The sequence below is a fragment of the Periophthalmus magnuspinnatus genome, chromosome 19 (assembly GCF_009829125.3).
Source record: "Periophthalmus magnuspinnatus isolate fPerMag1 chromosome 19, fPerMag1.2.pri, whole genome shotgun sequence".
In the NCBI taxonomy this organism is placed as follows: Eukaryota; Metazoa; Chordata; class Actinopteri; order Gobiiformes; family Gobiidae; genus Periophthalmus; species Periophthalmus magnuspinnatus.
Genome location: NC_047144.1, coordinates 2,616,621 through 2,640,141, shown reverse-complemented (window position 1 = coordinate 2,640,141; position 23,521 = coordinate 2,616,621). Strand labels below are relative to the sequence as shown.

General features: G+C 44.5%; 1 protein-coding gene across 3 annotated transcripts in view; it reads left to right on the top strand.

Annotated features, from left to right (window-relative positions):
- The first annotated feature begins 1,623 nt into the window (after nucleotides 1–1,623).
- LOC117387598 (protein NLRC3-like) overlaps nucleotides 1,624–23,521 on the top strand; it is a 35,647-nt gene continuing 13,749 nt past the window's right edge. Inside the window, exons 1-9 of one of the 3 annotated variants that reach the window (XM_055229717.1) lie at nucleotides 1,624–1,716; nucleotides 5,673–5,801; nucleotides 5,884–5,970; nucleotides 7,381–7,479; nucleotides 7,549–9,393; nucleotides 9,464–9,631; nucleotides 9,697–9,861; nucleotides 11,205–11,251; nucleotides 11,904–12,567. In XM_055229717.1, coding sequence (XP_055085692.1) covers nucleotides 5,746–5,801; nucleotides 5,884–5,970; nucleotides 7,381–7,479; nucleotides 7,549–9,393; nucleotides 9,464–9,631; nucleotides 9,697–9,861; nucleotides 11,205–11,251; nucleotides 11,904–12,451 — 3,015 coding nt within the window. In that variant the 5' untranslated portion in view covers nucleotides 1,624–1,716; nucleotides 5,673–5,745 and the 3' untranslated portion in view covers nucleotides 12,452–12,567. Of the gene's footprint in view, nucleotides 1,717–5,652; nucleotides 5,802–5,883; nucleotides 5,971–7,380; nucleotides 7,480–7,548; nucleotides 9,394–9,463; nucleotides 9,632–9,696; nucleotides 9,862–11,204; nucleotides 11,252–11,903; nucleotides 12,568–23,521 lie in introns of those variants that run through there. The other 2 variants (XM_055229718.1, XM_055229715.1) reach the window with 2 other exon arrangements.

Here is a 23,521-nt window from a genome sequence, read left to right as displayed (position 1 = left end):
GTGTTTAAGGAGGTCACTATGGAGCTGCAGGTGGATCCCTCCGTCCAGACCTGGATCCTGGACCGGACTTCTCAAGTCCAGGAGCGGGACTACAAGGAGAGCTGCAAGAGGCGGAAACCAGAGTCTGGATTAAACCAGGATTGAACCGGGACTAAACCAGGACTGAACCAGGACTGAACCAAGGACTGAACCAAGGACTAAACCAAGGACTGAACCAAGGACTAAACCAGGACTAAACCAGGACTGAACCAGGACTAAACCAAGGACTGAACCAAGGACTGAACCAGGACTGAACCAGGACTGAACCAGGACTGAACCAGGACTGAACCAAGGACTAAACCAAGGACTGAACCAAGGACTGAACCAGGACTGAACCAGGACTAAACCAAGGACTAAACCAAGGACTGAACCAAGGACTGAACCAAGAACTGAACCAAGGACTGAACCAGGACTAAACCAGGAGGAAACTGAGACTGAACCAGGACTAAACCAGGACTAAACCAGGAGGAAACTGAGACTGAACCAGGACCAGACCCAGACAAGGACTAGACCAGGATCAGATCCAGACAAGGTCTAGACAAGAACTAGTCCAGGACCAGACCTAGACCAGACCAGAACACAAGTGTAAAATCCTGTCTGTTCTGAGACAAATATATATATATATATATATATATATATATATATATATATATATATATATATATATATATTTTTTTTTTGTGTGTGTTTTTTGAAGAATAAGACATTGTTGAATCCACACAAATGTTTTTAAATGACAAAGAGTCAAATGGTTCATGACAGATAGTTGTTAGTGTTAGTCTGAACATTAAAAGAGCTCATTTTGATTGAAAAAAAAATCCAAGTTTTATGCTTTTCATGAATGAAACATGAGGAAAAGAAGATTCACATTGGAGTGTAAAGCATCATATAGACAGGTGCTGCCCTCTTGTGATCACCATGAGTACTACATCAACTTTGTTTTAGTAATAAATACAGACATTTTAATATTAAAGTGACATGTTTGCACTTTATCACAGTAAATTCTTTGTAAGTTCAGGCTGTTATCTCTGATTCAACATGAGACTTGACATTAACACAAATCCAAAAGACAAAACCTTAAATCTAGGTCTGACTTTACAATCAACATCATGATCCTGTGTCATAAACATTCTCCACCAAAGCTTTGTACACACCAGTACAACCCGCTGTCTCTCCTGATCAGGTTCCTCCAGAGGATTTCAACACTGGAGAAGTGTCCATGATACTGTCGTCTTTCAGCAGAAGGAAACACTTTACACATGATTTGACTGTGTAGAAAATGTCCTCATCTTTGTTGTGGCCTTTTGTCCATAAAGTGAAATAACAGAACAAACAAGAACACAGGACGAAGTACGATTAAACAGAACAGTTTTAAGTCTCTGTATTGAACTAAACTGGCCCCAGTTGTAGATAACAGGAGTGTAAATAGAGAACAGATCAGGACTTTGTCTTTAGTCCTGGTTTAGTCCTAGTTTAGTCCTGGTTTAGTCCTCTCCTCCATATTTGTGTCCTATTGGCTCATTTCAGTTGTATCAGACTAAATAAGGTCAGCACAGACACAGCTCAGGGGCGTCCGGGCATTTTTCTCTGAGTCACTCTGAGACGGACCTCACACACAAACTATTTCCTTCTGCGCACTTTTCTCAGAGACACTTTGGACTCTTCGGATCTGCTCAGGTTTCCCTAGTTTAATTCTGTTTAACACTGGGTTTAGTCCTGGTTTAGTCCTGTTTTAGTCCTGCTTTAGTTCTGGTTTAGTCCTGTTTTAGTCCCGTCTTAGTCCTGGTTTAGTTCTGGTTTAGTTCTGGTTTAGTTCTGGTTTAGTCCTGTTTTAGTCCTGTCTTAGTCCTGGTTTAGTTCTGGTTTAGTCCTGTTTTAGTCCTGGCTTAGTCCTGGTTTAGTCCTGTTTGTTCGTTTATTTCCTGTTTGTCTGTTTTAAGTTTATTCTTTATGACAGAATTTGTCATTTTCCATCTGTACAATGTAATATCAGCGTAAAACTGCCAAATCTGAGCTAAAACATCATCAGTTCCACGTTTTGACACAACACGAACTTAAAATCAGACGATGGTTTCAGGAAATCACGTGATACGTAAAAGGAGAAACTACAGCAGAGGATCTGTCCAGACACGTGTTGTCCAAGTGGATTCAGCCTCTACATCTGTGTTTGATCAAGTCTTGTTTTGAGGATTTATTTCTCGTTGAAGGAAAAAGAAAGAATAATAAATTAAAGCCGCAAGCGGCATCGAACGGCCCTCGCGGGCCGTGCTTCACACTCGGCCGACCCGGCACTCTCCGCCACTTGTCCCTTTTTTATTGCGGCTTTGGGCTGCACTTGTCACCAAACAAGTCAAAACACACTGGAAGTGCTGATGCACAAAATGCAAAAACATGGGTTTCCCAGGCATCGCCATGGCAACACCGTGCAAAATACAAAGTTGTCACCTCGGACTTTTTTGATGGGGACGACCTGAAGAATCACTGTGCTAAATTTCACATTTCTCAATGAAGCGAATAACTCGTTATAAGACTTTGAAATGTACGAAAATTTGGAAATTTTCCCATTAGGATAACATGGGCGCTCTCGCGCATCGCCATGGCAACCCAGTGAAAAATATGACTTGGGTCTGATTGACTTTTTTCATCAGGATGACATGAAGAGTCATGGTGCCAAATTTCACATTATTCCATGAAAGAAATATTTTTCCCATGAATGGGAAAAATTGGGAGGTTTCCCATTAGGATAACATTGGCAGTTTGGCGCATCGCCATGGCAACACGGTGCAAAAGAGGACATAGGTCTGATTGACTTTATTGATTGGGATGACCCAATGGAATTTTATGTCAAATTTGGTAACATTTGGGAAAACTAAATTTTCGGTCCTCCATACAAATGTATTAGATGTTCTGTAGGGGGCGCTATCGCGCCAATTTACTTTCTGTGATAATGAGTAGCTTTAGGCCCATAGGTTTTACAACTGATTTGAATTTGAGCCAAATCGGACTTTGCATGCGCAAACGGGAGCAAATTTTCACTTTTGAAAATTGCAAAAATTCCGATGGAATTTTGCGGCTTCGCCGCACGGAAACCGTAATAGGGATCATCATGAATTGGATAACGTTTGATGCCCCACTTGTCTAGATGATGTACAGTGAATTTCAGCCCTGCAGGTGAAGCGCCTTCAGAGGAGATGACGAAAATGCGAGGTCAGCGAAAACGCTGACTCGGCATTTTGGAATTTTCAATCCAAGATGGCCGACTTCCGGTATGTCAGGGGGCGTGGCCATAATAATCTTTTTTGTTTGGCATCATTTGAAGAATGCGTGTACCAAATTTCGTGGCTCTACGCCAAATTTGACGTTGCGACGTCTCCCATTGACGCAATGTATTTTGACTTTTGCAGGGGGCGCTGTCGCGCCATTTTTTTATGCCCTGATGATGATGCACCACATAAAAAAATTTTTTTTTCGCCAGACCTGAATTTTGGGCAAAATTTGGTGAGTTTTTGAAAATGTTCAGGGGGTCAAATTACTGCTCAAAGAGCAGAAGAAGAAATAAAAATAATTAAAGCCGCAAGCGGCATCGAACGGCCCTCGCGGGCCGTGCTTCGCACTAGGCCGGCCCCGCACTCCCTGTGGGTGGCGCTGACGCGCCACTTGTCCCTTTTTTATTGCGGCTTTGGGCTGCACTTGTCACCAAACAAGTCAAAACACATGTGAAGTGCTGATGCACAAAATGCAAAAACATGGGTTTTCCAGGCATCGCCATGGCAACACCGTGCAAAATACAAACTTGGCCCCTCAGACTTTTTTGTCAGAGACGACGTGAAGAATCACTGTGCCAAATTTTGTGTTCGTCGTTGACGTTAATAAGTCGTTATAAGAGTTTGAAATGTACGAAAAATTGGAAATTTTCCCATTAGGATAACATGGGCGCTTTCGCGCATCGCCATGGCAACCCAGTGAAAAATATGACTTGGGTCTGATTGACTTTTTTTATCAGGATGACATGAAGAGTCATGGTGCCAAATTTCACATTATTCCATGAAACTAATATTTTTCCCATGAATGGGAAAAATTGGGAGGTTTCCCATTAGGATAACATTGGCAGTTTGGCGCATCGCCATGGCAACACGGTGCAAAAGACGACATAGGTCGGGATGACCCAATGGAATTTTGTGTCAAATTTGGTAACATTTGGGAAAACAAAATTTTCAGCCTTCCATACAAATTTATTTGTTATTCTATAGGGGGCGCTGTCGCGCCAAATTTATTTGTTTCACAATCAGGAGAATTAGGCATGAAAGTTTTACAACTGATTCAAATTTGACCAAAATCGGACTTTGCATGCGCAAACGGGAGCAAATTTTGAAATTTGAAAATTGCAAAAATTCCGATGGAATTTTGCGGCTTCGCCGCACGGAAACCGTAAAAGAGATCATCATGAATTGGATAACTTTTGATGCCCCACTTGTCTAGATGATGTACAGTGATTTTCAGCCCTGCAAGTGAAGCGCCTTCAGAGGAGTTGACGAAAATGCGACGTCAGCGAAAACGCTGACTCGGCATTTTGGAATTTTCAATCCAAGATGGCCGACTTCCGGTGCGTCAGGGGGCGTGGCCATAATAATCTTTTTTATTTGGCATCACTTGAAGATTGCGTGTACCAAATTTCGTGGCTCTACGCCAAAGTTGACGTCGGGACGTCTCCCATTGACGCAATGTATTTTGACTGTTGCAGGGGGCGCTGTCGCGCCATTTTTTTGTGCCCAATGATGCACCACATAAAAAAATAAATTTTTCGCCAGACCTGAATTTTGGGCAAAGTTTGGTGAGTTTTTGAATATGTTCAGGGGGTCAAATTACTGCTCAAAGAGCAGAAGAAGAAAAAAAATAAAAATAAAAATAATAATAATATTTTTAGCAAAAACAATATATCCGATAACATTAGAAACATTAGAAAGCTCTCGATCTTCCCCACGTCACCGTGGGGTCAATGGCGAATGACGAGCGCTAACGTCGGGGTCCGCCATTGACCTCCCATTGACTTCCATTCATTTTGGCAGTAACAAGTATGGCCCATGCCTGCAGCATGGGGGCTTGGATAGGGCTCGATGCCAGGAGTGTGTTTGGGGACATGAGCGCTTCGCGCTGCGTCAGCGTCAACATTGAGTCAATGGGCTTCGTCCATTGACTCAATGTTGACGCTGACATGCTAGCAACAACAAATATGTATGTCCCATGCCTACGGCATGGGTTGCTAGGACACAGGAGTCTATGCAAGGTCGCGGTGCTGCCACGAAGTTGCAGCACCGCGACAACAATTAGGCCCTACGCCCTGTAGGGGCTCGGGCCTAATTGTGGTTTTCAGTGGTTTTAAATGACTTTTATTTCATCTTCAGGCAGTGATTTGGACTTTTGGATTGTGGATTCAACTAAAATGAGACTTTCTCTTGTTTTGCTCGTGTGATTTGGTTAATTCTGTGGCTTTTTCATTTTTAATTATTTAATATTTCATTACATTTTAAGTGTTCTTTTTTATTTCTCTTTGTTTCAGCTAAATCTAGTTGAGGTTTTCCTGAGCCATAGAAAATATTGTCTGTATTTACTTGTTTCCACATGTTTGATTTTAGAGTGGACTTTTTGCAGTGGCTTCATGCGTCGGCTCCTCCTGAGGGTCTGAGATCACATGAACCTGGACTGAGCATGGGTCAGACAGAGACCAGAGAGGAAGAAGCCCCTCCCTCTATAAAAGCTCACAGGTAAGAGAGGATCACTAACACTCCACCACTGTTCTCCATGTCAGAGCTCAGACTAAAGCCACTGCTCCATCTGTGTCCACAGACCTGCTCCTGGGGCCAGGGCCGTCTCATTCAAGAGTGATGACTCTATGGGACAAGAGATAGAGTCAAAAAGAGAACATGGTCCAGAGTAAGTCAGACTCACCTCATAATGTCAGGACTTTATGTTCACAGCCTTTTTAGAATGATATGGATGACTTGTTTTTTATTAAACTCAACATAAGTGTAAGAGCTGCAGATGACCTCTGTGACTGTGAGGAGGAACTTCATGCTCGTCTCAGCAGCAGGAAATGCAACACACTTATGTCTTTGTCCTACAAAAGTCCTTCTATGAGATCCTAGTCCAGGCCCATCACCCGCTGGACCTGCTCAAGTCACATGACTTTAACCACTGTGTTTCTCCAACAGAGACACTTTTGATTTGAAACTGGAATTAAAATGGAGTCTGAAAAGAGACAACAGTCAACAAACTTTTTTCAGTAAATGAAGAAAACAACAAACTTTAATAATTCAGATAAAACTGTCATGGCCCAGACAAATAGACAAGTTTATTATAACACAATTCACACACAAAGTCATTCAAAGAGCTTTACAGAATAAGAAAGACATTAAACTCACAAAACAAACAAAACATAAATAATCATAATAAAAGTGTAGAGCTGAATAAAACCTCTCAGTCATATGCACAGATAAACAGAACCGTTTGAGCCTGGATTTAAACACTATCAGAGCAGAGGCCTGTCTCACATCTTCAGGAAGAAACTAAACCAGGACTAAACCAGGACTAAACCAGGACTAGACCAGGACTAGACCAGGACTAGACCAGGACTAAACCAGGTCTACAGAATGACTCCATCAGGAGTTGGGTCCCTGAGGTCCTCCTCATGTGAGATGGTTCATGTGGCTCATGTCAGATGTTCTTTGGTGCTGGTCCATGGAGAGACTTGTTCATGCTGCATTGCTCATGTTTGTCTGGATGTGAACAGTTTGAAATGCTTGACTTTCTCTGGTCTTTTCTTGTAATAGTTTTATTTTTGAATGTGTGGATGTGTCTTAGTTGTACAGGGCCCACACTGGCAGAAGTCCTGTGTTTTGGAGTAGAGAGGGCTTTACTGTGCTGCTCTGTATGGGATGTTTTTTATTCATACAGGGACAGTGTCACTAAACACTGACCAAAAGGAAAGATGCATTGTACCAGGTTAGAGCAGAAAATGATCATTTCCACCTGTCGTCCCTGGGCAGGTTGATGTAACAGTTTACAGAATCTAAAAGTAGATGGAAACATGACCATATCACCAAACATTATCACATATAAGTTACTAACATTTCATTCATAAAACAAGTGTCCTGCTTTTGGACCAGACGTAATAAAACTGTTCAACCTCCACTTACACCACACACTCATCACTCACTCAGCACACATGGACACAGGGGTTTTCTTTATTTACTTTTACCAGCTCCAGCTGTTTTAATGGACTGTGCAGTCACAAGTGTTAAGAAGAGTCACTGTGACTGAAGTGTGTTTTCTTCTGTGTCTCAGGATCCACCAGAAACATCCTCCACCTGAACCTGGTCCCATCTGTGAGTCCCTCAGGAGTGACAGGTCTATGGGACTTCCAGATAATTTTGCCGCTGAGCCGTGAGTTTCCATAGTCATTAAATAAAACAATAGAAATGAACATAAGTGTTTGATGAGTCTCTCTCACAGAGTGGAGCAGCAGGGTCCAGAGGTCTCCAGTGGTCAGCACCATCAGACACAGCTGGACTCCATAAGCTCCATAAGTAAACTGAAGTCTAACCTGCAGCAGAAGTTTGAGTGTGTGTTTGAGGGCATCGCTAAAGCAGGAAACCCCACCCTTCTGAATCAGATCTACACAGAGCTCTACATCACAGAGGGAGGGTCTTCAGAGGTCAACCAGGAACATGAGGTCAGACACATGGAAACAGCCTCCAGGAAACCAGGCCCAACAGAGACACCCATCACATGTGAAGACATGTTTAAAGGCCCAGCTCACACACATGGACCAATCAGAACAGTGCTGACAAAGGGAGTGGCTGGCATCGGGAAAACAGTGCTCACTCAGAAGTTCAGTCTGGACTGGGCTGAAGGCAAAGCCAACCAGGACATACAGCTGCTGTTCCCGTTCACTTTCAGAGCACTCAATGTGCTGAAGGAGAGAAGCTTCAGCTTGGTGACACTTGTTCATCACTTCTTTAGTCAAACACAAACAGAACTCTGCAGCTTTGAAGACCTCCAGGTGCTCTTCATCTTTGACGGTCTGGACGAGTGCAGACTTCCTCTGGACTTCACCAAAACCAAGGCCCTGACCGACCCCACAGAGTCCACCTCACTGCACGTGCTGCTGGTAAACCTCATCAGGGGGAGTCTGCTTCCCTCCGCTCGCCTCTGGATAACCACACGACCTGCTGCGGCCAATCAGATCCCTGCTAAGTGCGTCTCCATGGTGACAGAGGTCAGAGGCTTCACCGACCCACAGAAGGAGCAGTACTTCAGGAAGAGGTTCAGAGACGAGGCCGACACAATCATCTCCCACATCAAGACGTCCAGAAGCCTCCACATCATGTGCTACATGCCAATCTTCTGCTGGATCGCTGCCACAGTCCTGGAGCATGTGTTGAAAAGCAGAGAGAGAGGAGAGCTGCCCAAGACCCTGACTCAGATGTACATCCACTTCCTGGTGGTTCAGGCCAAAGTCAAGAACATCAAGTATGAAGAAGGATCTGAGACAGACCCACACTGGAGTCCAGAGACCAGGAAGATGGTGGAGTCTCTGGGAAAACTGGCCTTTGAGCAGCTGCAGAAAGGAAACCTGATCTTCTATGAGCATGACCTGAGCGAGTGTGGACTGGACGCTGCAGCGGCCTCAGTGTACTCTGGAGTGTTCACACAGGTCTTTAGAGAGGAGCCAGGTCTGTACCAGGACAAGGTCTACTGCTTCATCCATCTGAGTGTGCAGGAGTTTCTGGCTGCTCTTCATGTCCACCAAACCTTCATGAACAAAGGGATCAATCTGCTAGTAGAGAAAAGGTCTGCGATCTCTCTGTTAAAGAATCACAAAAATTACAAAGATTTGCTCAAATTCTACCAAACAGCTGTGGACCAGGCCTTACAGAGTCCAAATGGACACCTGGACCTGCTCCTTCGCTTCCTCCTGGGTCTTTCACTGTTGACCAATCAAAGCCTTCTACAAGGTCTGTTGAAAGAGACAGGAAACAGCTCCCAGACCAATCAGAAAACAGCTGAGTACATCAAGAAGAAGCTGAGTGAGGATGTGTCTGCAGAGAGGAGCATCAACCTGCTCCACTGTCTGAATGAACTAAATGATCGTTCTCTGGTGAAGCAGATCCAACAGTATCTGAGTTCAGGAGATCTGTCTGAAGATGAACTTTCTCCTGCTGACTGGTCAACTCTGGCCTTCATCTTACTGTCATCAGAAGAAGATCTGGAGCAGTTTGAGCTGAATAAATACTGTGCTTCAGAGGAGGTTCTCCTGAGGCTGCTGCCAGTGGTCAAGGCCTCCAACAAAGCTCTGTGAGTAACATTTGTTTAACAGAGGATGGTTTGATTCAACTTCTACATAAACAATGTTTTCTCTCTCCAGACTGAGCAGCTGTAACCTGTCAGAGAGAAGCTGTGAAGCTCTGGCCTCAGTCCTCAGCTCCTCCAGTCTCACACACCTGGATCTCAGTAACAACGACCTCCAGGACTCAGGAGTGGAGCTGCTGTGTTCTGGACTGAAGAGCGCCCCCTGCAGACTGGAAACGCTCAGGTGAGATGCTCCCATGATGCATTCTGCCCCCTTGTGTCCACATGAGTGTAATGCTGTGTCTTTAGGCTGTCTGGATGTCTGGTCTCACAGAGGGGCGGGGCTGCTCTGGCCTCAGCTCTGAGCTCCGCCCCCTCCCACCTGAGAGAGTTAGACCTGAGCTACAACCATCCAGGACCCTCAGCCGAGCTCCTGACCGCTCTACAGGACCAGCGCCCCCTGCTGTCTGTCAGGTGAGAGCGCCCCCTGTCTGTCAAAGGCACAACCACACACACAGCAGCACACTGGAGGTGAGGCCTTTAGGCACAAAGGCAGAGGAACCACCAACCCTCAGGCGACTCCCAGCTCCATCTGCATTGTTCAAGGATGTTGGACCTGGTTTATGGATCAGATCTGTGTAATTACTGGACCTCACAGGAACTGAAAACTTTTCCTCAAATCAGGAGCAGTAGAACTGTCCATTCAACACAAAAACTACTGGAGAGTCTGTGTCCTTCATGCCCCATGTGCTGAAAGAACCAGTTTATGATGAGTGTGAATGTGGTGTGTTCATCATTCTCAGGACTTTAAAGGCCCATATTACACTATTCTCTCATCTGTTCTAATGTTGTTTCCTCATCACAAACAGACCTGGAGTTGTGTTTTGTTTCATTCTCACATGTTTAACACACAAACCTGCAGATTTAGTTCTTCTCTCAGACAGAAAACACTCTGTTCCACCTTGTGATGTCATCATGTGGTGATACAGGAAGTGCTCCACTGTGTTTTTAAACTAGAATCATTTGGATCATTTCAGTCACTTAAAAAGTAGCACCTCATGACATCACAAGGTGGAACAGAGCATTTTGAGCTTTGGAGACTAATAATAAATGATTCCTCAAACCTGTGAATGAAACAAAACACAAGTCCAGTTTGTTTTTGAGGAGGAAACATCATTATAACATGGAGCTCACAGAGTCACTTTTACATAATCTAGGACTTTAAAAAGCAGAGGGTTGGTCATTAGAGTCTGAGCAGAGATATGAACTTTGACCTGAGTCTATAAAGTCAAATGTATTTCCAAAGACAAAATAAAGCAGCAGTGAACATGGAGAATATAAAGGAGAGGAGGAGACAAACATGTGGACAATTCAAATCACTGCTTTAGAGCTGAAACATCACAACAAACTGAAACTGACATTTAAAAAACATCAAGTGTTTCAGTCTGATGTTTCAGTCTGATGTCGTGTGTTTCAGTCTGATGTCGCGTGTTTCAGTCTGATGTCGCGTGTTTCAGTCTGATGTCGCGTGTTTCAGTCTGATGTCGCGTGTTTCAGTCTGATGTCGCGTGTTTCAGTCTGATGTCGCGTGTTTCAGTCTGATGTCGCGTGTTTCAGTCTCATGTCGCGTGTTTCAGTCTGATGTCGCGTGTTTCAGTCTGATGTCGCGTGTTTCAGTCTGATGTCGTGTGTTTCAGTCCGATGTCGTGTGTTTCAGTCTGATGTCGTGTGTTTCAGTCTGATGTCGTGTGTTTCAGTCTGATGTCGCGTGTTTCAGTCTGATGTCGTGTGTTTCAGTCTGATGTCGTGTGTTTCAGACTGGACCATGCTGGAGCTCAGTGGTTAACACCAGGACTCAGAAAGTGTAAGTTTTGAGAAACTCCATTTGAAACAGACACTTATTTAAATGGATAAAATGGTCCAAGGACCTCACATAGAATATATATTGTTGTGTGGCCTCAGACTGTGAGGTCCACAGCTGTGTCCATGACTGAATCCAGAGTTCTTCTTAAAGCAGATCCTGAAGAGTCCAGTCTGGAGCTGTGTAACTGCACTCATGTTTCAGCTCAAACACAACAGTGATCTTCATTCTTCTTCTGGAGACAGTGGATTTAAACCAATCCCCTGTTCTCCTCTCCTTCATATAGAGACATTTTAAAGGAGAAAGTCTGTGTCATGGAGCACAGAGGAGTGTAGGAATGTGTGGAGTGACGTCAGAGACTGGAGCTGCACTTTGTCACTGCAGCAACAAACTCAAGTTTTACACTGAAAAGAATCTGAAATAGATGTGAGGCTCTGAAACTAAAGGAAATATAGAGCTGATGCAAAAGAAACATGAGCCAAATATAAGACTGACATGATTCACAAATAAAATCATCAGAATAAAAATACATTCATCATAAATAATTGACTTTAAATCCATCTTTCATGAATAGATTGACCCATATTAAACTATAATTAAATGTGTGTCTCCACATGGGACTAACTGCTGCTGTGTTGTGTCTTCTCTCCATCAGATTTCTGTGATCTCACTCTGGATCCAAACACAGCTCAGATAAACCTCAAACTGTCTGACAACAACAAGAAGGTGACACATGTGACAGAGGAGCAGCCATATCCAGATCATCAGGCCAGATTTGAGACCTGGGCTCAGATTCTGTGTTCCACTGGTCTGACTGGTCGCTGTTACTGGGAGGTCCAGTGGAGTGGATGGGTTCATATATCAGTGTCTTACAGAGGAATCAGAAGGAAAGGAGACAGTGATGACAGTTTGTTTGGAGACAATGATCAGTCCTGGAGTCTGTTCTGTTCTGAAGATGGTTTCTGTGTTCGTCATAATGACAAACGCACCTTCCTCCCTCAGCCCTGCTCCTCTTCTGGGACAGTCTCAGTGTTTGTGGACTGTCCTGCTGGCTCTCTGTCCTTCTACACAGTCTCCTCTGACCAACTGACCCACCTCCACACCTTCAACACCACATTCACTCACACTCTGATCCCTGGGTTTAGGCTCTGGTCTGGCTCCTCAGTGTCTCTGTGTCCGACAGACTCACCCTCCTCTGTGTAAAATACAACAGTCAAATCTGGAGAAAAATCACTTTGTAAATGTTGATTTCATTTTGACTTTATTTGACCAGAGATTTATTTTATAATGTTTTATTTCCTCTCAAAGACAAAAAAAAAGTTTTAAAATGCACTGAAAGAGTAAAAAGTAAAAGTATTTGTTTCAGATTTTCAGATCTCTTAAATCTTCAAATGTGGTGACAAGATTTGTGTCTCTCAGATCTGTAACTTGTTCTTTCAGAGGCTCCTCTGTCCTCCACTCGTTCCCTGTATTAATGGCCCCTATTTGAACTCATGAGTATAAAAGACACCTGTCCACAACCTCAGTCACACTCAAACATGGGGTCAAAATGACAAGAACAGTGAGCAAAAATCCCACAAGTTTATCTGTGCAAACGACTGAAAGGTTTTTATTCTGCACTCTTCAGTTTTAATGTTCATTTTATGTTGATTAATTTTATGTTGACGCCTCCCTGGGGAGGTGTTCTGGGTAGTGATGGGAAAAAGCGCTATGAACCATTGGAGCCTACCTGACTATTGCTTCACCAAGAGGTTCATTTGTGAAGCTTCAAAATACTGCCATCTGGTGTTGATTTAATGTATAGCAAATATTAGGTGGTTTTATTGAAACAGGACACGGTCTTGAAATAGAACATGCATCTTCTCATTGTTAACGGTGTTACAAAAAACATGCCTGAAATTGGAATCTTGTTTCTTTTCCAAATGAATCTTTTCCAAAGTTTTTGGATTTAGTCGATTTCTTTATTTAGAAAGTATTTCTCCAGCTTTAGAAAATATTCTTTCACATGGCACTGAAGATGCCGGAGAACACAAATAAATTCTTGTCAGTTTATAAAGATTTGGATATAGGTGCTTTACTCTGCTCCAGTACACTATCGGAACTTTTCTGCATTTGGTTTGCAGCTCATTCATTCCTGCAGCATCATCTAAAGGTTTTCTCACCATGAGGTTAATGGCATGTGCTACACAGACAGTATGTCTGACATTTAAGCGTTTTGCGCTTGCTGTCATTAGAGGCACCATCCGTTATAAGAAATTTAGTTTTTTCTGATGCCCCACTCCTCCATCAGGTTAATGTGTCCTTCTGCAAGGTTTTCAGCAGTGTGGCTTTGTGGGAAGTGTTTAACTCCTAGAAGAGTGCTACACAACTGGTCATCATCAAAAAATGACAAGTAACAGCCAGATATGCGCCCATGTTTATGGAGGTCCACATATCCGAGGTGAGGCTCAAAGCAGAAGCCTTCTGCAGCTGTTCTTTTGATTTTTCCTTTGCCTCATTGTATTTTTTCTCTACCATTTCCTTCAAGGCCCGAGGAGGAAAAAAAGACGGGAAACCAGGACCGAGACGAGGACAGGATCAGGATGAGACCAGAGCAAGCCAGGCAGAGATGTCCAGAGCTGGCACGAAGACAGCCAGGGCCGGAGCACGACGGGACCAGGAACAGGGCCAGGGAAGACCCAACAGGGAAAGTCCAGAGAGCGGGAGACAGGGCCGGAGACGGGAAGCAAGCCGGAGGCCAAGACGGGACAGGAGGAAAGGCATTGAGAACTGTACCGGAGCTGGAGTGCAGAGGCAGGAGCAGTGACGAGCGAGAGCAGGATTCTGGAAGGTAACAGGCGGACAGGCAACACAAATACAAAGCTAAGCTGAGGCATATTGACACACGGACGGTCTGGCACCGAGTGCCTTCTGCCGAGCCCTCATATACTCAGCAGCAGGTGGGGGTAATTACGCTGATGCACTCCAGGTGCACGCGGGAGGAGTGAGGAACTCCGCCCAGCTCCAGGCAGACAGGTAGGGGAGGGGGAAGAACACAGGTTAAAGAACACTTAAATAAATGCTCAGCAGACTTTGTTGGTTGAAGGTTCACACTTCTTTGTACAAAAAAGATTCAGTCAAATTTTGTTACACAATAAATTTCGCCCTGACAAATGCTAAGTCAAGGGAATGGTATTATTTTAAACAACTATGTTCCAGCAAACGATACAAAATGTAGCCTACTAAATGTCTTGGGCAGAACCAAATTTGAAAGTATTTGCATTTGTTAATGTTTGCTGACTTGAAGTCAAGTAAATGCTTGTGAAACTGAGGCCTACATCAATTAGCTTACTATGTAATTTAACCTTCTACTACAACAAACAATCATTTCTTCACATTAGAGAACCTCAAATACAGTAAGTGTCATTAGGCTTAGCCCAATTTATTGACACCTTATTGTGCGAGATCATTTCAAAATATCTCCATACAGGGGAAGTCCTCCTTTTTCTAGCAGGCTCCATCTGTAAAGGGAGAGGATTTATTTGTGCATTATGTGACAGCAGAATGTGCCCATACCGAAATAAATATAATTTAAAACTCAGACACCCATTTTAATCAATCACCAGAGTGAAAGAATAAAGTGCCTGGTACTTACACCAAGACTAGAGGAATATTCTTTGTACAAGTTCACAAAAGGATTAAGTAATTTCTCAAATACAGACTCTCTCTCCAACAAGCTCACTCACTACAAACGCCGACAACACCCACGAGGGGTCACCGGATTCAAAGCGCTTATAAAGGAAGTGAACCGGCAAATGGAGCATGACGTCACCCTCAGTGACTGGAGCTTCGGTCACGTGGTTTTGGTGTTTTTGAATCGGGAAGCTTCGCTTGTCCACGCCCATTTTACTCGGCACAAGCTTCAGCGCTCGGGTTAGTTTTTCCCATCACTAGTTCTGGGTGCGTCCCACCGGGAGGAGGACACACTGGAGGGACTATGTCTCTCTGTCCTGGGAACGCCTTGGGGTCCCACCGGAGGAGCTGGAGGACGTGTCTGGGGTGAGGGAAGTCTGGGAGTCCCTGCTTAGACTGCTGCCCCCGTGACCCGGCTTGTTTTTCCTCATCACAAACATCTAATGCTCTTGTTTTTAGCCTGATTTACTCTGCCTCACACTGACACTTCCACATGACCCTTAAATGTTCTTCTCTTTATTTAAATTCAAATACACTGTCAGTCAAATATCTCTAAGTGTTTTATCGACTTACACCTGTTGATTTTAGTTTTTTTATAGGCTAAATTTATATCTCATTAACATATTTCATACTTTTTCATCACAATTTAAATATTTGTGTTTGATTTACTCTGTGTGAGTCTCAAGCTGTAAATATATTGTATTATTACTATAGAATAATGAGTAAAACACATTATAAACTGTATCTAAGCCTGTTTTTGGTGTGTACAGTAGTTTTTATGTCTATTGGATAAACCTTTGCTAATGTGCTAATAGTAAATAAATGGCCTTAGAAATCCTTCACCTTCATCTTTGTTTTGAATCCTATTTAAATTCAACATTAATATGTGTAAATTATAATTATCCAGGCTGTGACAAACTTAAGCCTGATTCAAAACAGCTCAAATGTCATTAGTGGTGAGAGGAGGTTAAATAATGACACAATTGGCTGATTAAATAAAACAGTTTTTGCAGAGCCAATGTAATCCTCATGTAAGTGCTGCCCCCTGGTGTTCAAATCTAGACACGACGTGGAACAATCAGATTTAAAGATGTGTTTTATTCACTTTTAATGACAAACTTAACACGTTTTTACAGTTTGACAGAGAGTCGATGTGCAAAGCCACATCCACAAATATAATTACACAAAAAAAAAAAAAAGTATCTGAAGGCACTGATTGAAAAAGAGAAAAACAAGTTGAAAATGATGTAAAACTCGCATTGTCTTGATTCGAAGTTCAGCTCAAAGTTTGCAAAAGATCTCAAATGTCAGATGTTCGTCCTTTTTTCAACAATCACGTCTGTTGAATCTTCGCTGACAGAAGATGTCGACCTGAGGATTCTGGCCTGTCCCATGAAACACCTTCATTTGAGATTTTGCCAACATCAGACTGAACGTGACTGGACTCTGACAGTGTTACAGTTACATGGATAAACCTGTACTGAATTACAAGTACAAGTACTGCTGCCAAAATGAAGTAAAAGTCTAAAAAATATATGAAAAATACTTGTTAAAGTGGTGTCTGGGGCCGATGGCTCAGTGTCACTTCTGTCTGTGTCTGTAACAGTAACTCAACCACCACAGAGTGAATCAATGAAACAATGTGAAGTGAACCAGATAGAAATGTATTATTATTATTATTAAAGTGATAATATGGAACTTTCTGTGCATGGAAAGTCATCTGCATGATAGAAATAGAATGTTAAAGTCATACTTTGGAACATTCTACATGGAGATAAATACTTTTTATGGCACTATGTGGAATATTTTAACAAAAGGATCAGCATCGCCATGGAAACAAACAGGAAGAGGCTCTACTCCAGGTCAAATAAGAGTCAGGTTTGTGGAGTTGTGAGCCCACTCACAGTGAGGATAAATGTGTTTTCTACGATTTTCAGTCCAATAAACAATAATGAAAAAGTCTTTCTTTTATTTTTCTCTACATTTTGGCAAAAAAGTCACATACTATGGCTTTAAGTACAAGTACAGTTTTATAAATCGACTCAAAAAGTCCATATATCCTGAAACACCTGTTCTTTATTAGCTGGTTTTGTCACTATTGTTATGTTGTGGTGACATCACACTGGAGGTCTTCTACATGTATCTCTATGGTGGAATGTTCAGCAGTTACAATTGAGACACGATGCACAAATTAGCAAACACAGTAAAATAAATGTTAAGATTATCTGAAAAGTCAAGAAAACACACAAAATGGATTTAAACTTGACATTTTCAGGAGCCTTAGATCAAACCGAGCTCATGGTTCTGTTTAAGAGTTTGATTTTCAACAAAAAGGTGAGAGCGACAAACTGAAACACTGTTGGCTAATGCTGCTAGCTTGAGACTGTAATGTTGTTTGAGAGGGACTTTTTTTAACAGATCAGCTCCTGTTGTAGCTCCAACTAAGTCAGTTCTTCATGGTCAGATTATGTTCAAATAAAACTCAGATTAAAGTCTAACTTGCTTCAGACAGAGCAGTGCCCCCAGTTAGCATCACACCCCCAGGGAATGTTGATGACACGAGCTGCAAAGGATCAATACTAGTTTTGGTCCTTGTTACATTTTTGTTGCTAACAGTTTTTGGCTCATTGACGACAAATCTTATCCAAATATCCATCAAATATACAAATTTAACTACATCACATTTACTTATAAAAACAGTAAAAGTAAAATTGTTTTCCTGTATTTTGTATCACATAAAGTTTCCCCTATTACAGTTTCAAGTGCATTACTGCCCCCTGGTGGTGGTTGTCCTTCTCTGCAGCCTCTGGACTTTGGTCTTGGTCCTGGTTCTTTTTCTTAGAATCTGGATCAGTTTCATTGTGAACTTAAGTCTAAACTGATGTCATAAAATGCTAACATTTTAAAATAATAAATGTCCAGTTGTTGTAGACAGACTGTTCATAGCCTGTTGTTGAAAGCTGATGGTTTGGTCAGTTGAATCCAAAGCTGACACCAGGACTAATGAGAACAGGCCTCTCCAATGCCCTTTATACAGACAGGCCTAAACACACATTTTGCTGCAGTTGTAAAGTCACGTAACAAAACAGCATCATCTGCACAGAAATGTATGAACCTTTCTCTTAAACTGCAACCAACTGAATTAATAAATATAGTGAAAAGTAGCGGGCCCAAAATTGAGCCTTGGGGTGCTCCTTTGCTTCAATTCAAAATATTAAACCCACTGGCCTCTACTGCCTGGGTTCTGTTTGAAAGATCATTTTAGGACCAATCACATTTAGCCTTGTCAAAACTAATCTGCTTCAGACGCTTCAAGACGACTCCATGATCCACTGAATCAAAAGCTTCAGTTAAATCAATAAACAGAGACACACTTTTGTTTGTTGTTAAGGGCTGAAAAAATGTCATTTCAAACTTTTGTGGTTGCAGTGACACTCTGCTCTTTTCTCAAACCTGATCGACAAGACTTGAAAATAGAACATTTATTTAAATAAGTTGTAACTCGATTTGCAACTAACTTTTCTAAAACTTTTGCAAGACGAGGTTTTTTAGACACAGGAAATGATTTACATTTTCAGTCGTCCCACCTTGAATTGTTATAAATATGTAATAAAGGTTGAATTAAATATGGGGCAGTGAGTAATAGAAGATCTGGATCAAGGTCATCAGCTCCTGTGGACTTGTTCAGGTCTGTGGAGAGGAGAGCATTTAAGACCTCCATGAAAGTGAAAGGTCTTAAAGAGAAAACGTGACTGTTATCTGCCCGAGGTTCAGACTCAACATAATCAAGACCAGAAGGACCAACATTATGATCCAAAACTTCACATGTACAGATAAAAAGCCTCAATCTGAGAAAATGTTGGTTGAATTTGTCATGTATGAGTCAAAGTTCTGAGAGTTTTTGCCTTTCTAACTGTTGATAAAGATCTTTTTTTTTTTAAAATAAGCCCAATCCATATCTAACCTTGTTTTGTGCAGTTTTCCAGGCAGCATTTCTTTCTCTAATTAAATGTAAAATGTCTGAGTTGAACCAAAGATTGTTACAGTTTTCCATCCAATTTTTATTTGATTCATGTATTAATTTACAAATCTAAGGCCATATCAGGGTCGGGGAAGGTCTTCTCACTGAAATGTTCGTATGATCTTCTCCTATTTTGTATTTCGGACACTCCCAGTTGGACAGTGTCACTAAAATCCAGTGGGAAAACACCATTTGTCTCATAATTATGGAGTTTGTTCAGTTACATCGATGAGTTTGCCTTTATTGACATTTCTAGGGTCAGGTTTTATCGAAATAGAAATAAACTGTGTCAGATTTAGGCCATTGCGTTGGTCTTTCAAAGTTTTGGACTCTTTCTCCAGTCAGTTCATATTTAATTCGTCCATTATTAGGATTTCATCATTTTCCAGTTTAGAAAGTATCGTGAACACATCGTTAAGAGCATTTTCAGGTGCTCAAGGTGGATGATGAACCAGATTTTCAACAGGATCATTTACATCGTTCATAGAGACAGATATTTAAAACATTTAGGCTTTGAGCAGGAGAATAGAAGGTCCACAGACACGTGATCTGTGACATAAATGACAACAAAACCTTTAAATCATCTGTCACAACGAAAAAATGTGCAATTTTCAGTATCGATTTCCTTCTCACTAATTTTATTTGATAACCAGGTTTCATAAAATATAAATATATGAGTCTGGGTGTGTTTGATCTGCCCAGACTTTAATGTAATCTGATTTAGATGTGACTCTTTAGGCTTATTTGAGTTTAACCAAGATCGATTGACGCCTGGAGATGAGGTTTGTTCATAATATTGATATTAACCGAGTTACACGACCTCTGAATATTTGTTTTAATACAGAATATAAGCCAGGGGGCGCTGGTTTTGTCCAAGAGTCACATGAGACGCTCTTTATCCTGTGTGTAAGGAGTCGTTCAGTCGGCCTGTCAGGTGCAGACTCCAGTGTTAGTTTCATATTGTTTTTTTTTCCTATTTAAGTGAATAGGATTGTGGGTAAATTGTCACGGTTCCTGCTCTGCTCTCCCCGTGTCCTCGTCTTCCCCCCTCCCTCACCTGTCTGTCTTCGGAGCTGGGCGGAATCCGGACTCCTCCCACGCGCACCTGCTCTCCATCAGCGCAATCAACGCCACCTGCCGTGGATAAGAGGGGTTCGGACGAGTCACTCGGCGCCGGAACGTCCGCGTGTTTCACATCTCCGTCCCAGAACCTGCTCCGGACTCCCCCAGCACCCGCACCTCCGCCCTGGTATGTCTTGTATCCTCACTGCCGTGCACTGTGTCTCTCTACGCTCACGGACCCGCACCCACGCTCCCCAGCTACGTTGGACCTATGAACTCTGATCTCTATGAACACTTCTATGAACTTTGATTTCGATGAACATTTATTGTGAATAAAGACACCGGCTGCTCCGGGGCAGGGCGCTCCAATGGGCGGAGGCTAGGTTCTCTAACTCCGCGTTGGATACTACGGACTTCGAGGCTTTTATTAATGAGTTCAAGCTCGTTTTTAGTCACCCTCACTATCGTGCGGACGCCGCCTCCCGCTTACTCGGCATCACTCAGGGCTCCAGGACGGTGGCGGATTACACCGTGGAGTTTTGGACACTCGCCGCGGAAGTGGACTGGTCCGACAGCGCGCTTAAAGCGGTTTTTGCCAAGGGGCTCCGTGACACACTTAAGGACGAGTTGGCCTCACGGGACGAGCCCTCGGACCTCAAGGCGTTGGTCACGCTAGCCAACCGCATCGACAACCGTCCGCAGGAGCGTCGGCGGCAGGCTCGACACTCTCCCGTGCGGTCCACGGTCCGTCCCCCGTCACCGACTGCGGAGGAGCCCATGCAGATCGGGAGGGCGCGTCTCATGGCTGAGGAGCGCACACGACGCCGTGCGGCTGGGGAGTGCTTCTACTGCGGGCGGAGGGGACACTTCGTCGCCGCCTGTCCAGCCCGGTCAAAAGAGAGAGCCCACCAGTAGCCCTGGGAGTACTGGTGGGTCAGTCGCAGATCCCAGCGAACTGTAATAGACTGCAGCTCCCGGCCACCCTCTGTCTCCGCTCTAGGACGCTGCCTGTCCAGGCCTTGGTGGACTCTGGGGCCGAGGAGGATTTTATCGACCGCCACTTGTCTCTCTCCTCTTGTGCGCGCTCTCTCTCTCCTGTCGCACTCGCCTTCTCTGCTCTCGTGCGCGCCCTCTTTCCTCTTGCGCGTGCGCCCTCTCTCTCCTCTCCTGCACGCCCTCTCTCTCTTCTCGCGCGCGCGCCCTCTCTCCTCTCTCGCGCGCGCCCTCTCTCCTCTCGCGCGCGCGCCCTCTCTCCTCTCGCGCGCGCGCCCTCTCTCCTCTCTCGCGCGCATTCTCTCTCCTCTCTCGCGCGCCTTCTCTCTCCTCTCGCACGTGCCCTCTTTCCTCTCGCGCGCGCCCTCTCTCCTCTCGCGCGCGCCCTCTTTCCTCTCGCGCGCGCCCTCTCTCTCTTCTCGCGCGCGCCCTCTCTCTCTTCTCGCGTGCGCCCTCTCTCTTTCTCCTCTCGCACGCGCCCTCTTTCCTCTCTCGCGCGCCCTCTTTCCTCTCACGCGCGCCCTCTCTCCTCTCGCACGCGCGGGCCCTCTCTCTTTCCGCGCGCGCCCTCTCTCTCTCCTCGTGCGCCCTCTCTCGCCTCTCGCGCGGGCCCTCTCTCCTCTCGCACGCGCCCTCTTTCCTCTCACGCTCCCTCTCTCCTCTCGCACGCGCCCTCTTTCCTCTCACGCTCCCTCTCTCCTCTCGCGCGCGCCCTCTTTCCTCTCACGCTCCCTCTCTCCTCTCGCGCGCGCCCTCTTTCCTCTCTCGCGCGCGCCCTCTCTCTCCTCTCGCGCAGGCCCTCTCTCTCCTCTCGCGCAGGCCCTCTCTCTCCTCTTGCGTGGGCCCTCTCTCTTTCCGCGCGCACCCTCTCTCTCTCCTCGCGCGCCCTCTCTCACCTCTCACGCGGGCCCTCTCTCCTCTCGCCCGTGCGCCCTCTCTCCTCTTGCGCGCGCCCTTTCTCTCTCCTCTTGCGCGCGCCCTCTCCTCTCGCCCGTGCGCCCTCTCTCCTCTTGCGCGCGCCCTTTCTCTCTCCTCTTGCGCGCGCCCTCTCCTCTCGCGCGTGCGCCCTCTCTCCTCTCACGCGCCCTCTCCTCTCTCCCGCGCGCCCTCTCTCGTCCTGGGCACGCCCTTTCTCTCTCCTCTCTCTCGCGCGCCCTCTTTCCTCTCGCGCGCGCCCTCTTTCCTCTCGCACGCGCCCTCTTTCCTCTCGCGCGCACGCCCTCTCTCTCCTCTCTCTCGCGCCCTCGCGCGGGCCCTCTCTCTCCTCTCGTGTGGGCCCTCTCTCTCTCCTCTCGTGTGGGCCCTCTCTCTTCTCTCGCGCCCTCTCTCTCTTCTCTCTCGCACGCCCTCTCTCTCGCCCTCTCTCTCTTCTCTCGAGCACGCCCTCTCTCTCTCCTCTCTCTCGCCCTCTCTCTCTTCTCTCTCGAGCACGCCCTCTCTCTCTTCTCTCGCACGCTCTCTTTCTCTTCTCTCGTGCACGCCCTCTCTCTTCTCTAACTAAACACTTTAATGTCTTCAAGAGAAAAACAAACAAATGAGGAGTTGTACTACTACAACAGGTACTTCACAGGTAAAAGTCCCATAGTCTCCTGCACTGTTTTAAGATCATAAATGAAATGACAGCAGCCAACACTGAGCCAGACAAGGGCAAATTACAAGCAAAACTGAATATGCCACGACCGGAGGAGAAAAGGGGAGTTCTGAGGGTGTTTGGAACAATCAACTTTATTGGAAAATTCATTCCAAACCTGTCATCAAAAACTGTGCACCTGAGACAGCTTCTACACAAAGGATGAGAGTTCAAATGAAGTAATTATCTGGAAAAGTAATGGCTTCAACTGAAAACAACACTAACCACAGAACCAGTGCTGGCATATTTAGATCCAAGGAGAAAGACAAAGATATACACAGATTCATTAAAGGATGGGATTGGAGCTGTGTTATGTGGCTCATGGAGACGACTGGAAGCTCATGACCTACGCCTCAAGAGGAATGACAGCATCAGAATGTCACTGTTATGACCCTGGGCCTTCAGTTTTTGTTATTGTTTGGTCTAACCCAGGACTAAACCAGGACTAAATAAGGTCCAACCCAGGACTAAACCAGGACTAAATAAGGTCTAACCCAGGACTAAACCAGGACTAAACCTGGACTAAATAAGGTCCAACCCAGGACTAAACCAGGACTAAATAAGGTCTAACCCAGGACTAAACCAGGACTAAACCTGGACTAAATAAGGTCTAAACCAGGACTAAACCAGGACTAAATAAGGTCTAACCCAGGACTAAACCAGGACTAAACCTGGACTAAATAAGGTCTAAACCAGGACTAAATAAGGTCTAACCCAGGACTAAATAAGGTCTAAACCAGGACTAAACCAGGACTAAACCTGGACTAAATAAGGTCTAAACCAGGACTAAACCAGGACTAAATAAGGTCTAACCCAGGACTAAACCAGGACTAAACCTGGACTAAATAAGGTCCAACCCAGGACTAAACCAGGACTAAACCTGGACTAAATAAGG